At 43.3% G+C, this 16,237-nt stretch overlaps 2 protein-coding genes across 3 annotated transcripts in view; both read right to left on the minus strand.

Moving 5' to 3' along the window:
- Positions 1–16,237, minus strand: part of RAD51B (RAD51 paralog B) — a 470,288-nt gene that overhangs the window by 440,843 nt on the left and 13,208 nt on the right. The window lies entirely within an intron of this gene.
- TMEM229B (transmembrane protein 229B) overlaps positions 6,800–16,237 on the minus strand; it is a 33,071-nt gene continuing 23,633 nt past the window's right edge. For both annotated transcript variants that reach the window (XM_064658378.1, XM_064658377.1), the window contains exon 2: positions 6,800–10,506. In XM_064658378.1, the coding sequence (XP_064514448.1) occupies positions 9,977–10,480 (504 nt within the window). In that variant the 5' untranslated portion in view covers positions 10,481–10,506 and the 3' untranslated portion in view covers positions 6,800–9,976. The remainder of the gene's footprint in view (positions 10,507–16,237) is intronic.

A 16,237-nucleotide genomic window follows, 5' to 3' on the forward strand; every position in this document is an offset into this window, starting at 1 on the left:
CTGCTCCTCTGTTTAGGCTTAGCCCCGATACTCGGCCTGCAAGGTGTTGTGGCAATGGGGATATTTGATCAACTGCTATTATTATAATAAAAGCTATCCCTGACATAGCTGTAGGTAAAATCTCTCTTGGGAGCAGCATTTCCTGCTGACTCCATATAGAAGGCTTGGCAGAATGCCCTGTGCTTTACAGATAGTTTTTGCTGGTAACAGAAAAATCCTCCTGCAGGGCTGTAGAGTCAGCCCCCTAAAGCCCTTGACCCTGAATGTGTAATCTCCCTGGAGATCCAATGCACATGAAGAAATATAATCTTCTTGGAGCATCTGCTGTCTGTGTTGTGTTAAAATACGACAGGGATGCAACTGCCAAATCTCCAGTTCACTCATTGCAGAATCCTTTACAGGACAATAAAATACCCCAGCCTAATCTGAAAGAAGCTCTTGCGAACAAAAGAATCTCTCTCTATTGCTTTAAGGAGGGATATTTTATCACAGCTGCAGCCTGAGAGGTTTCTTTGGTATCTGACAGACATTTCACGTGCTTTTGTGTCACAGGAAGGTAATTGCACACAACAGATGGGAAATGGAGCCATTTCAGGAGGTCACTGTAATGGCATCACGTGCGAATCCTTTGCCCACTGGGACCCGTATGGCACATGAGCTGCGCTGGGGAAGCCAGAAAGAGCTTTCCTACTCACACGGTGGCATTCAGCAAGGAGGCCTGGGAGGGCTGCCTTGGCAAACGGATCAGTCTGACAGATCAGCTTTCCCACTGGGAGTGAAAGGGAAGGAGAGGTGTCTCTTTTCACAGAAGACAGAGAAAAGGGTGTTTCCTGTTTTTTCTTTATACATTTTTCTGAGCTAGTTGGAGGACTTGGTCTCTGCTCTGAAGACACAGGTGCAGGGAGCAGGAAAAAGTGAGTGCTTAAATACAGAACTAGCAAGGAAATAACATCAGTGTGGCTTGCCAATGATACTCTGATCTGCTCTTGTTTCAGTTTTCTGTATTTTTTTCAACACTGAAAACTCATCTCCTTGAAATATGTCCTGACCTTGCTCTCAGTCCTGGTCTTCCCTTCCCCCACTTCTCCCTTTACTGCTGGTGTCCTCATTTCTCCTTTTGTACATATGACCCTTTCACTATGCAAGGATTAGTATCTTGCTCATAAATATGTGAAATAGATACGCAGATGATTTAATTTGCTGGGTTTTGTAGGGCTGGCAAGACAGACTAGCATGGGAAAAGGGCACATTCTAGCAGGTCAGCTGAAGAAAACATCTTGTGTACAGGAGGAGTAATGTGAAACAGGTATACGGAACACCAGCACCAGTCCAGCAGGGAGACCTCAAGGGGACAGGGACAAGGTAGTAAGACATAAAGGCCAGGCGAATATGGAAGAGCAGAAGACAAGGCCAAAGATGTCTCTGCCTCTCCCACTTGTTACATGTCTGCCAGGGAGAAAAGACAAAAGCAGGAAACATGAGAAGCCATATAGGACCAGAAATCCACCGTGGCTATGGGCAGTTTGAGTTGTTGGTAACTCATTCAGGAAGAGATGCCAGAGGAACTGAGAAAAGTGGCGGTCTAGAGAGATAGTGGCAAGCTGGGAGGGAGGCAGAGGTCTGAGACATGGAGAGGAGATGGCAGTAAAAGCTGTGTGTGTGTGCCCAGATGTGTGTGCCCAGATGGAGGACACAGCTGAGCTGAACAGGGATTCCCAAGGAGGAGGAGAGACAACAGAGTGGCTGTGAGAAAGTGACAATAAAGAGCTGGAGATAACTGTGCTGTGAAGCCCCAGTCAAGAAAAAAGTATCAAGTGGCAAAGATTAAGTCACCAGATGTAAACCAGGAAATTGAGATGAACACCAAGGCCCTAACAGACAATAAGGCCTTGCCAGAAGGCAGCTGCTGAGGCACAGAGGAAGGACAGGAAGGGCAATGGAAATTAAAGCAGAGAAATAGGGTTTAATAAACCATACATGACAGCAGCCAAGGCCAGGCTTACTGCTGGCTTTGCCAGCAGCTGTAAGGTCACAGGCAGCTTTGCTGGGACAGTGTAGTGGCAACACCACTTTCACCACAAGCTTCATGCTGAGTGCATGCCTCACTCTTGCCCAGAGATCAGTGGCCAGGACAACTGCAGCCTATGCTGGCGTTTGGAGGTGTTTGTGCTACTTTCAGCAGTCATGCTGCACAAAGCCCCAAGATAAGCACACTGTGGAGCACCGTGCTACATTTACTGCGAGATCAAAGGGCTGCTGTGCTTTGTCATCACACTTGTCAACCAAAATATCATTATCATTACCAGGCTAACTCCAATCAGCCTCTGCTGAAGATCCAGCTGATCATCCAATAACATTAAAAATCTTTTTTGTTAGAGCATGCCAGCATCTGGCTAGTGTGTACACCTGTGTGTCATCTGAAGAGTAGTCTCAGGGAGGAGACTCCTAGTGTGCCACTATGCTCCACTCCACTGGCGTTCCTGGCATGCTCAAGTGATTGGCATCAATTTGCCTTTCTGCATGATGCTGGCAGACAAGGCTGGATGGAAATGGTCAACAGAGGTGCCTCTCGGACATTTTGGCCAAGCTGTTTTATTAGTGGAACAGAGCTGGGATGTTTACTCTTATCCTTGAAAATTTCAAGAAACTTTTTTTAATGCTTACTATGATATCATAGCAATTACAGATCCTGTTGGGGACATGCTCGCATCAATGTGACAACCAAAAAGCAAGGCCTAGCCTGGAGAATTTGCAACATGGCTAAGATTAGAGACAGCAGATAGGTATCAGTGGCCAACAGATGGAGCAGCAGAAGAACAGGACGTCTAGGATCAGCATTGTAGCCTGGGTGGGAGGGAGTACTTTCGGTCCGTACTTTAGCTGAGGAAGAGGAGTGGATGGGGTGGCTTTGACAGGCTGCTCTCATTAGCAGTAACAAAGTGCATACAGAGTGGAAGCCAAACCTTAGCAAAGACACCAGAAGGTCCCCAGGTGGTAACTCCCTTTCTTTTAAAGATGAAGCAGGATAGTATGACATGTTTGCCTTAGACATGGTCTGGAAGGTACAGCAAATGCACTGAACAGTAATGGCAAACTTGCTGCTATACTTGTGCCTGGAGGCAAGTGTGTAAAATGTTTTCTGCCTTCCAAAGCACCAACGACTGCAGCTGTTGTAGGCTTCAATGGAAGATACAGCTCATCAGCAATCATTTAACACAGCATTTGTATTAGAATTGCCCAAGGTGGGGTTCAGATAGGAGGCTCAGGATACCTGTCATTGCAGCATGGGTTTCTAGTGGAGGTAAAGCATGGAGAAGGACAGAATGCCCCAAGGGAGATGATAGAGAAAGAGGAGCAATAGGAAGGGCTGCAGTATCAGATGAGAGGTCTGACAACAGAAACAGCATAATAGGTAAGCTCTGCAGTAACTGCAACAACACAAGCTGGTTGAGCAGATGGTCACCTCAGTTTAGCCTTTAACATAGCTTGTTGTCCCTAGCAATATTTACCCAAAAGTACTCTACTGATGGAGATGGGATTATGTAACAGACAGAGGGAAATCAGTCCTATTTTATACAAGGCTGCCTATCGGCTCTGACAGTCCCTTCATGTACTGGCTTTAACTTGGGCAGAAAGAACAATGTGATCATTTCTGGGACTGCTTTAGATGGTGGAAACCAGGTAGCATTTTCCCAATTTCCCAACTTTCTTGGAACTTTATTAACTCACTCCTAAAATCTGGAAACTTGGTTGACAGGTAAAGCGTTAAAACTCCCTTTCCCAGGACTGAAATGACCATCTGGGAACTGTCAGGACATTTTCATCAGCTCCATCAGTGCTGTGTCAGAATATTTTCATCAGCTCCTGGTCAGTGCTGTTTGGGGTTAATTCTGACATACTTCACTAATTCTTCAGAAGTAAGAATTATTTCACTAGTTTGTGAAAAGCACTTAAAAGATCCTTCAGTGAAAAGTGAAAAAGAGGCAAATACTGTTATTCTCATTCCCAAAATACTAGATACAGAACCACACTGAAACAGCAATATAGATGTTGCAAAGGGGATTAACCACAATGGAAAGTGAAATTCTGCACTGAAAAGTGTCCCATATTTGAAAGGCCAGAGATTACAAGCATATGCATATCTCAGCTCAGATATTTAATAAATATTGTCTCAACTGCATGTTTACGTATTTTTATTAAAGAGCAAATTGCTTGTACTTCCTCCTCTTTCTTCTGCACTATAGCATTAAAGCAGGACAGCATGCCACACAACAGTATAAACAAACAGCATCACCAGATACTTAAGGGTCTTTAGCTCCTGAATTGACTAAAGCATAAATACAAACTGACGTCAAGCATTTGGGATTACCATTTAAAAATTGGTATTTTCTGAGACACTAATGAAGGACATTCATATCAGAAAATCCAGTGGCTACAAAAGGAGGAGTGAGCCACCCAGACTCCGGAGTAAGGAGTCAAGGAAATAGTCTGCATCTCTTAAAATAAAAAACATGCCAGTTTGCTTTAGACCTGTGAGAAGTGCCAAATAGAATAGGGAAGAGCTTCTTCCAGCCTGTCCAGATCTTGAAGATTTGGGAATGCAGACATCACCACGAGTCCTTGCTCTGCCACCATTATCAGCAGCATTTTTATCACCCCCTCTACTCATCACAGTCCTTGTATGGTGGAAGCCCATCCTGGCTCTGCACTGGAGCTGTACAGCACACCCCGTGCAATGCAGTGTGCAGCTGTGTGATGCTAGTGACATGCTCCAGAGCTCTAACAATTCACTTTCCACAGCTGGTCTCCAGGGTCTCAATTAAGTAGCTGAAACTTTAAACAAGTAAGATCACAAGCAGTGATGAAACTTATATAGGATCTCAGTCTTTCTCCCTCTTAAGCATGGAATTAAGAGTACATTCTATAAGGCAAAATGCATTCCTGAGTAGGCATTTGTAATAATTCAGGTGCTGAAGTGGTATAGGCAAATGGCAGCACACCCTGAGGACCAAGGTATTCTGCTTTTCAGCATGATTACTAGGCAGGATGGAGCACAGCGCTGTATGGCTTTTAGTACCTATACTGGCTTAATGAGCATTAGCTTTGCATATCCCTACGTGATGTATTTTGCCACAAAACTGTAAGTTGGGAAGTGCCCAAAGAGAAAGAGGACTAGAGATTTAAAGCATTCCTTCTACTTCAGACTAAGTTCAAGCAATCATACACTTTGGGGCAAGCAGACAACACTTGAGTTGCTGCAGGTAGTGAAGATCTCAGTGGGAAAGCACAACTGTGTATTTGAAGAAGTGGTGCCCTTGGACACAAAATAACCAGTGCATCCCTAGCCCCTCCCTAGGACTTCTATCAAAACAGCACTATTTCCTTTGGCATCTGTGCTAGCTGCCCAGGGCCAAAAGCAGAGCAGGTACTGGGGGCACCATCTGCTTCTGTAACTTCACTCTGTTCACAAAGCAGCGAACTAAGTAGCTAAACCCTTGATGGAGCAAATCTTTGCCATCCTAGAAGTAAGCCATTCCACATGGTACAGATTCACTGTCAGACCTGTAGGAGACTTGCTAATGATGAGCCAGAAGACCAGCGCCTTGCAGCTCTTAAAATCAGTGTTCCCCTGCCCAAGTGGAAATAGACCTGTGTTAGCTTAAAACCTTGAGTGGTGCCAAGGCCCTCCAGTAGCAGCAGAGCTTGCTCTGTTTCCTAGGGCAGAAGGTGAAATGAAGAGAAAGTCCCTTCCCAAGTGGCTGGCTCAGGACACTGCAAGGAGCATAAGGAAAGACAGATTCAAGTGAAGGCCATTTGCCAAAGAAGGACAACACTCATCCATTCTCACCTGCTGTGTGATCCGACCTGGTCATTAGGTGCCAAAGCAGCTGGGTGAGGTGATGCATATTACTAAGAGCTTCTGGTTTAGCAAGGAGCTGGACCAGAAGATAAATTTCCTTCTACAACAGGGGATGGACCACAGAGGGATTTGGTAGCTGCTGATGTGCTGGAAGGAAGGGGAAGAGAGTAGTGCCCCCTTCAGGTGGTTCAGCTGCAGTTTGCAGGCAGAAGGACTGGAGGTAAAGAACTCAGGTCTGCAAGCCTCCCCCTTGAATACAGGGCATATTGCATGTATTCAGGGCCTAGGATAAACTAAAATAAAAAAAAATTTGGTTTCAGTTCACATCTTAGTGGTGGCTCGTGTTTTATTTACAGAAAGGGCAGAAGTTTCTGTAAGCAAAGAAATCCCCTTTCTTTCTGTGCAGGTTTTAGAAAACCAGTCAGCAGCAGAGCAATGCTACTGAACACAAGACTTCAGTCACCTGCCTCCTAATTTTCAAAACAGCTAAAGCCCTGCAGTCTTTTTTACCTTTTATAGTCACAGGACTAGTCAAGCAAACCCTTGATTGGATTATTCTCCTTTAATTACAAAATGCACTCAGACCAAAGACGCAATAGTACCTGGTACATATGTACACATTTCCCTCAATTATAACACCAAAGACCAAAATGCCATCTGGTCCTGCTGTAAATCAAACATTTCCCTCTGGCAAGATATTTGGAGTATGAATAGACATCACAGTAATGCTTGAACTGCCTCTTCTGTGCAGGACACCAGACTCTGTATTTATTTATCATGTACTTTGAGATCCTTTAGGGTGGACCGTACAAGAGATAAGCAAGAGAACAGATGTGAAACTGGAACCCTGGGGTAATTGGAGTCCATATCCCACCACCCCCTGGAAAAGAAAGGCAGAGATGGGTCACTGTCTCCTTGCTGCAGTTAGGACAAGGTAGATAAATCACAAGGTTTTTTTATTGCTGGTGAACTCAAAACAGGCAACTTTAATCTACTGAGGAAGATACACATACAACAAATGTTAGGCCTTGTGCGTTTTTTTTTCTTCTTAATGTAAATGTCTCTTCAACTTCAGTCCAGCTCTGAAGCTCTCACTGAGCTGCCGCCAAAATCCTGGTAATGTGCTCTGGGCACTTCTGCAAGATGTTGTAAGAAGCATCACATGTATTAAAAAGGGAGATTTTGCAGAAAAGACGAAGCTCTGACTGCAGCCATGTTGCTCAGAACGGAGAAGTCTGGCTAATCCTGCTGCATTAGGTATGTGGTGTTATACATAATTAATTGATTTAAGAATTTGACGGGTCCTTTTCTGTTTCTGGTGTGCAAGCTGCAAGTAAAGTGCACTTCTGGGTATAAATTACCACTCTATAAAGATGCAATAGCTGGGTGGTACACATCAGACATCAGTGGAAAGCAGACAAAACAGTTGTTACAATGACACAGGCAATAAGGATAATGCTCTAGATACTAGATGCTGCTGGGAAACCCCTCCATATTTTGAGCATCTAAATATTACCCCACTGAGCAAAACCAGTGGCATTTAGTTGGGACCTTCTGAAGTACAGACAATAACAGACACATAGCTGTTACTGTGTACCAGGTTAGTTCTGTGGACAGCCACTCCTCCAAACCACACTGCTAACTCCTTTTAACCTTTCTAAAGTTTTTAACAGCTAAGGAGAAAGCAGGGATCCTAAGGATGTTTCTATGAGGCTGAGGGTTTTACATGATGTGGGGGTGATGTAGGAGGCAGCACAACACCACACTTAAGCTATGCTATGAGAGGACAACCCAGCTTTAGACACTGTGTTTGATAACCTTGACAGAACCAGGGCCAAAATGGTGAGATCCCACTCTCATCTGCACCTTGCAATTCTTGTTCTGCTCCAGTACAGCTCCTCTACATTATCCCATGCACAAATCTCTTTTTTTAACTCCATGTACAGTGTCAGGTGACTATTTTGCCTGGGTCTATATGCCTGAGACCAACAAGGCTGACAAACTACATACTATTCTTCTTATTTCATAATACTGGCATCACAGCATCAGAAGAACTATCTGTTCAGTGTTTGTTCTCTTTTAATTTAATGAACTATAAAAAGGAGACTCTAAATATCCACCTAAGTATTCTCAGTGCTTCAGGAGACATTGCATACCCAGGGCAGATTTGATTAACTCCTTGCACCACTGCTTTCCTGTGTCCATTGCCAGCAATGGATGCCACATGAGAAAGGGGAGGGGAGGAATAAAATAATTGCTCTCTGTGTGATACAAAAAAGGATTAACACTGCCTTCATAAGAGCAGAACCAAGAAACAATTCAACTCACAGGGCCAACATTGCTTTTCCTCTCAGGAATGGCTGCCGCAGGGCAAGAAGCAGGTTCACAGCTGAGCCCCCCCTACTAGAGACAAGGGACCTACACAGAAATAGCCCAACTACTCCCAAAACAAGAGTGGAATCCCACAACACATTTGCATTTCAAGCCAAATTGATCCCTGGTACAGCTCTCCTGACTATGGTGGAAGAACACAAAAAATTAATCTGGCCCTACAGGGCAACTACAGAAACCTTCCCCATAACCCAGCTCAGGAGTGAGACATCTGACAGCTGGAAGCTCTGTGTTTGTTGCCAACTTCAAAAGCCAAGACTTGCCTGAGTAAACTGTGAACTTCTGGCTGCCACTATCAAAAACCTTCCCTGTACCACAATTGTCCTTGTACTCCATAGGTGTTCCCAATAGATTAAATTTCAAACTGTCCCCAGTGCAGGTAGTTCCACAGTGAAGCCACAGCACTCCCTTCTGCTCCACCTCTCTACTGCTGCTCTTGTACCCTAACTCAAAGTCTCATTCAAGCAGACCATGAAGAATTAAGTGCTCTTCAGAGAAGGGTTTTTTGCTTTCTTTTTTTTTTTAATAAATGTATCAGGCAGCATGGTATATCTCTTGCTGCCTCCAATTATTGTCATGACAATATGGTTGTGGTTATTTAAAGCAGAATTTGGGAAGAAAAAGCAAATCCACTTGATACACTGAGGAGAAAACTGGGCAGAACTGAGCCAAGGCCTGCCAGTGCTGAAGGGACATGAGAGTCAGTGCTAGAGGACCAAATCCCAGATACATTAGCCACAGGAAGGTTTTGACCTCCAAATACAAGGGGCTGCAGCCAGAATAAGTCACCAACATTACCAGAAACAGAGAAATCCCTGGAAAGGAAGGCAGAAAACTCTTGTGGCCTGTATAGTCTCTACAAGGTTTGCATGGATGAGATGGGAGCTGGAATCTGAAGCAGACTGTTAGGCAAGGTCTACTTTGGGAGTACAGAGGAGATGGGAAGACTTGCACTATTTCTTGCGCCTTTTGCCAAGATTCAGATTGCACAGATTATGGTAAAATTCACTTGGCAAAAAAGACCTTCATTAAAAAAAAAGAAAAAACAGAAAAAAAGAAAAAATTTCTAGTAAGTATCAGGACTGAGATTTCAAAAAGTACAAGATCTGTATAAATTCAGCAAGATGTCCAGCACCAGATTATTTCATGGTGCAAAAAAGAACCTGGGGAGAGGCCAATGGGACCTGGCGAGGGTAACACCATCTACCTCCCCAGCAGACTGCCAGTCTTAGGTTCTTCACAACAGCAGATGGATTTTCCTTGTTCCTGCAGCATCTCAGGTCCCACAGGAGGTATTGGTTGCAAGCAAGCACCTGAATATTGCCTAATGGAGTAAGCCAATCACTAACTCAGCTGGCGTGTCCATGACCATCAAATAATTAGGTGTTTTTCTTTTTGGACGCACTTCCACCGTAGCATCTCTTTTTCTTCTTTCTCCACGTTAAAGTGTAAGCAAAAGGACTGCTTTCATCTGTAATAAGTTAAAATCAGAAATGACCTAACTAACAGGTAACTGATATTGGTCCTTGGAGCCCAAAGAGTAAAATCCATAGAAAATCTACTGGTTCCATTTTTTCTGGTATATCCCATGCACACCCCCATTAGAAAAATGGGGTTTATGAATCTTATCATACAGCAAGGAGCAGTACCTCGGAGCCAGAGCTGACAGTCCATGCTAGCGGTCTGGGCTCTCCCAGACTGCTAAGTGTGATTCTAAGTCACTGCTCAATCTGTCTTCACGTGGCCATTGGCCAAGGCAACGGGGACGGTGGGAGCCCCCGGCTCAGCAGTCTCATCAAATCGTAAGCGCAGGGTGTTTCTGATCACCAGCTGTTCCATGATGAAAGAAGCACAAAACCATGGGATGGCATATTCCAGAGTGATCAGGCCCATGAAGTCAAAATCAAACTGGGAATAGTCCCATGGGCAAGCATTGAACTGGCGTAGGATGAGGCCAGTGGTGAACTCCCAGAGGTATGTCCAAAGTGTGTAAATGAAGCAGCGCACTAAAATGTTACACTTGTCTTTGAGATATAGATACATCTTCTCCACAATAAGGATGGAGGTGCCATAGATGAATAGTGCCCACACACTGGTAACGCCTGGGAACTTCCAGTTGAAGTTGACCACAAACTCCCAGGCAGCTGTGAACATCACCTCACAGAAATAGCCATGGATGGCATAGAGGTACCACCGGGAGAAAGCAGTCAGAGGTTCTGCCGCAGCCATTCTTCTGCACTCACCTCAGCAGCACTCTGAAATGAAGAGAGAGAGAGAGAGAGAGAGAGGAGTCAACAAGGGTGTCACAAGTCCTTATCCCCAGATGGCAACACAGAAACTCATAACACCCACAAAGGATAAATATGAGAAATAAGTGAATTTTAAATTGTCTAATTTTTACCACAACACATTTAAGTCCTGGGGAAAAGTGGCACTTTAAAAGACTCCATGACTTAGAATGGGCCTGAACAACGTAAACTGCTCTGCCTGAGAAACAGGATGCCACTGGTATCGCATTCGTGATAAGGACAGAGTTGACAGGTACAGGGTCTTTGTCAGGAGTGAGGCTGCCAAAGAATTTACTGGTTGCAAGTCAGCAGAAAAACACAGTCATCTCAAAAGGAGCACACACCACCTGTTTGCTCTTTTCAAGAAACAGCACTGTCCCTTACTTTTCTGATTCTAATACGGAATAGATTAGATGAACGCAACATTGAAAACCTGGGCCTTTCCAGCTGTCACCTACAGTCTCTATACCCAAAATGTTTGCTGTAGTGAAAAACACAGCTTTGATGGGAGCTACAGCAAGGGAACTGGAGGGGCAAATTTCAGACACCTTCAGACACCACATCTTGCACTCGTTATTCAGCTGAACTTTTATTCTGTCTGTTGAAGAACTCATGCACTGTATGGCTAGCGTTTGAAAAATAATTTTCTTATGGTGTCAGACTGCCTGATACCAAGTCAAAAAGCACAGGACAGCCATTGAAATCCATTCAGATTTGGCTTCAGGATGCAAAACACAAAGGAGGAGAAAAAAAAAGAACAGCTGAGCCTAGATAGAGGTAGTCATGATAAACAGGAAATGAGAACAAACTCTAATTGTGTATACAGGAAGAAATTTGGTGAAGAGGTTTTGAAATGGCACAGTTTGCTTATGACTGAACTGTTTCAGCACAATTAGTTTTACTTTTTGTAGAGATTTACAAGTCTGCCATGGTACAGTCACTGACACAACGTGACTATAAGCATTATTTTACTGAAGCCTTACAGATTTACATTACAGGGTGAATTTGTCCTCTTTCATTCTTAGAAACTTATGCTTTCAAGTTGAGTTTCTCTTGACTCTTTATCAGGCACTATTTAACTTGGTTCTGCACTTGTCAGTTCTGTGGCACAATGTGCTAGGAAAGGACTACATTAACTTTATGTGCAGTCACTCCATGCCATCTGGAAAGAGACTGTTCCCACCCTGCCCTGTAAACACAGTGCCCCTCTGAACAAAGTATTAAGATGCAGTATGATTGGAATTCTAATAGGAGATGAAATAAGAGAAACTTCTATAAGGGAAAAAGGAACTATAATAACGAACATAAAGAAGACATGCACAGGGGAATACTGAAAATGGAAAGGACAGAGCTGTATCCACGACCTGTTCACTCCTCTCTTAAATGGACACACAGCCAACATGGCAGTTCATGTGATGTGGGTGCTTGAACAAACACCCATTTTCTAATGGCACAATCCATTTTACACATCATCAGATGCTACAGATATAGGTCAACAGCACAGTGTCAGTTTGGAGGTGAAAGACTAAAGAATCGCTGAGGATTCCCTCATGTCTCCTAACAGTTCAGTTCCAAGAGACCCTGCAAGACAGCAGAGGAGGTAGCACATGAGAAATATAGAGGAGGTGTATCTCCACATAGTCCACAAGAAGCTGATGCGTAAGGGCACTGCCAACTGAGGAGAATGAGTTGTCAGTGTAATGTTAGTTGGTTAGTTTTGCCAGCACAGTTGTTAAGCTTAGGAGTTTGAATCCTCATATCCTTCCTCCATTCTCACATAATTTCAAGAACAAATCAAAAGTGAGAGGTACAGAATTAAAGGAAAGCAGTAAGAAGGCGCCGTGGTTTAACACCAGCCAGCAACTAAGTGCTACACAACCACTCACTCACTGCTCTGCAATGAGATGGGTAAGAGAATCAGAGGAAAAAAACAGTGAAACTCATGGGTTGAGATAAGAACAGTTTAATAATTCAAACAAAGTAAAATGTAATAATAATGTAATACATAATGTCATTCTCCATAGAAGAAAATTATTGTAAAGATTTCACCAAGCTGCCAAGGGATTGTATAGTTTTTCTCTCTTTTCTATAAGGCTTTCTAACTTTTCCGCTTGTGGTCCTTAGTCCTTGTACTTCCCTCTACAGCCTTACATGAAATGTATTTGAACTGTTAGCTGGGAGCATTCACAGCATGCAGTGCTATCTCTATAAGATTTTCCTTGTAATTTTGAAAATCTCTTCACAAAGTTGAATCAGATACGCAGAAGGTCCTTCCATCTCAGTCCCTCCCTTCCTATTCCAAGGATCACCTCACCAATTATTTCCATTGCCTTACGCCTCCCTACAAAAGCCAAAGACTCACAGAAACATAGTCAACAATCCACATCTGGTTCTACCCTACATTATTTCCTCCATTCAAAGAAGATTTCTCTCTCCTAGTTCTATACCATATACTTAATAAAAATCTATTTATTCTCTGTTTCTTTTTTACTATTTGGAAAATATCTAGTCACTACACTAGAAGTCTAGTAACTGAGTCTAGATCAGGTCTGGGACATCTACAGTAAAAATTAACCAATTGCAAAGACCACTGTTGACTTCTTTTGAATTCCATGGCTTTCACCACAACTGCAAAGAGGCAAACATAAATGCACTGGCACTGTCTCAATATTTGCCTTCTGTCATGTGCCCAGTTGGCCCAATTCCGATGGTAATTACTTCTTACAATATGCTTGAAAGAGTCCTCACAGGCATCCTGGTGATTAAAAGCATCCCAAGAAAGGGCAGATGCCAAACTGTGGCAGTCCAAATGTAAAATGGTTCCACTGTGCTAGGCACTAAGCAAATCCACAAATCACAGTTCCTCCTGTAAAATATTTCATCCAAAATAAAACAAAAAGTACATAGTAAGACACAGAAGGGAATGGAGGATACACTTAGGAGGGCTACCACAAGCCACAGCACATCACTGCATAAGCTGGGGACTATACAATTTAATGGTTACAAGTCACTTGAGTATTTACAAAACAATTAAAACTGCAGCTTTTCCAAAGCATCTTATTTCCCAGCCACACCAAACTGTTTGGTGTCTGGGTAGGCAATACTGCATTAGAAGGTCTCATGAGGGATGTAAAGGAGAAAAGTGTAGTCTATTGGGCAGCAATTCATGATAAAAGGATCAAGCTGAAAAGCAGTTGCATGACATTTACTGGGAGAAGCATCCAAACAGAAGGCCAAGACTGGATTCAGTAAGAAATGCAGATTTGCGAAAAGCCTCAAGTAGATAATTGAACTTGGTGACGCAAGACTTTTAGTGCAGTGACAGTAATACAGACCAAAAGGCCCTGAATGTATGATCGTTATTCAGTCTCCTGAGGAAAACAAATGACATTTATCACTGAGGTACTTAGAGTGGGATGGGCAACGGCTTCCTGAAAACCAGAAACACAGCTGCCACCTACGCAATTGTCTCAGCAGAGAGCAAACAAGTCATGAAGACTGCACGTGGATGGCCATGCTTCCACTGAGGCTTCTCACACTGCTGCTTTGGGGAAAATAGGGAGATTCTAAATTCAAAATTTTGAAAATGCTTTCCATCAGCAGCAAATTATATTTTAAATAGCTAAAGTAGAAATAGATCCTCTAATCTGATGTTATCAGGAAGCCTGAACTAGCACAAAATTTTCCCCTCTTTCTCTAGCAGGACCTTCTTTTCTAGCTTGCTCAGAGAAGAAAAAGGAAGCTCTATGGAAACCACACACGGGCCATCTCTGAGGAACACGCAGTCCTTCCCCCAGTTGCCCTGTCTGTGTGGATAGCTCTGCTGGCAACAAAGGGGCCAAGAGTCCCCTCCATCTACAGAAAACAAGCACAAGCCTAACAGGGGGAAGTATATGAATGACTGAGTTTATCCGAGAAATCTGGTTCAGAGGATGAAGTCGCAGAGTGCCTCCTGAGCAGTTCACTGATGACAAAAAGCTGCTAAGAGTGGGTGATCCCCCAGAGTACTGTGCAGCCCTTCAAAAGGACCTTGACAGGTTCAAGAGATAGGCAGAGAACTGTCTGAAATTCAACAAAGGCAAATGCAGGGTCCTGCACCTGAAGAAGAATAACCCCATGCAAGGACAAGAAGCAACAGACAAACTGATGCACAGGAAGTTCCACCTGAACATGAAGAAGAACGTTACTGTTTGAGTGACTGTGCACAGGAAGAGATTGCCCAGAGAAGCTGTGGAGTCTTCCTCACTGGAGATACTCAACATGTCTGGACACCATCCTGTGCAATGTGCTCTAGGATGACCCTGCTTGAGCAGCAAGGTTGGACCAGATGACCCACTGTGGTCCCTTCCAACCTTACCCACTCTGTGATTCTGTGATCAGGGCAGGAGTTTGACTTACAGAGGTAAGAAAATAATACTATAACAGCATCAAGATTACATTTTATATTTTAGAATTTCAACTCTGAAATAGATATTAACAATCCCCTAGGTTGAGGTAAGATACAGATAAGCCTGATGCACCAGACCAAGCAAGGAGAAAGGACTAACATTCCAGACTGCCCCACTTCACATGTTAGACCCTTCTGTGCAAGGGGAAGCACCTCCATACTCACATTTGGTTTTGCAGGTGATGCAGCCCAGGCAGGCAAGAGGGAAGTGATTCAAAAATGGGCTGATGGTAGACCAAGAAATAACGGCAGATTTGTCTCACACAAGCACTGCAGGGGAGACATCAGTGGATGTTGTATTCATGCCTGATTAAATTCTTGAGCGATGCCTGGCTCATTTTTTTCTCAAGCTCTCCTTTGCAGCGGCTTTCTGCCCATTTCCCTGCTACCAAGCCAAACTGCTTAAAAAAGTCTCTCGCAGATTGTCTTTATTCCCTCTAATCCAGCAGAATTATTTAGACTCACAGCCTCTGGATGGGTGTAATGAGACTCATCAAGAAACTCTGAATTAACTCTGAAATGCCAATAAAAGAAAAACAGAAATAAAAAACCTCCATGAGACAATTCCCCTTCTTAGTGATGTCCTGAGGCTATAAGTTGTGTCAGCTACTTGATCCACCACAGATGAACTTGAACTACTGCTGCAAGTTCCTTACTTGTAGTGCCTAGTTATTTCTGGAAGTTAAAAAATTAGGGCACAGTATTATTTTACAAATTCATATTTGAAGTATTTAGTTCCATAACATGCATGTTCGTATTTCTAAGAAATGCCTTACATACATCTATAACCCTATTTACATGTCATAATTACTTGGAAATTTGAAAGAGTACATATGTAGTAGGATACTTTCCAAATGACAGGACTGCGAGCAGCAGACAGTGCTGAAGTAAAGGGCACCTGCCACTCCCTGCTCATAAGCTCTACTTGTATTCTCCTGCCTCAGACCCTTATTACCCAAACAGTACTTATGTAAAACTAACCGTTCTTCATGATTTTAATTACTTTCATTGGCATATCATTGTAGCTACTGTGTTCTTCCTTAAGACTGGGAGAATCAGATGCATATCTGTTTTTATGCTTTAGCAAAGATTACAGTAGATACAAGGATGTGTTGGTGCAAATTGACACGCATTTTTGGGCAATACCTTTTTAAATTTAATTCTTCTTATTTTGTCTTTTTCCTGTGAGTAAACACCAAACAAGCATGCCTTTGCAACCATGGGCAACATTCAATGAATATGCTGCAAACC

Source organism: Pseudopipra pipra, chromosome 6, assembly GCF_036250125.1.
Source record: "Pseudopipra pipra isolate bDixPip1 chromosome 6, bDixPip1.hap1, whole genome shotgun sequence".
In the NCBI taxonomy this organism is placed as follows: Eukaryota; Metazoa; Chordata; class Aves; order Passeriformes; family Pipridae; genus Pseudopipra; species Pseudopipra pipra.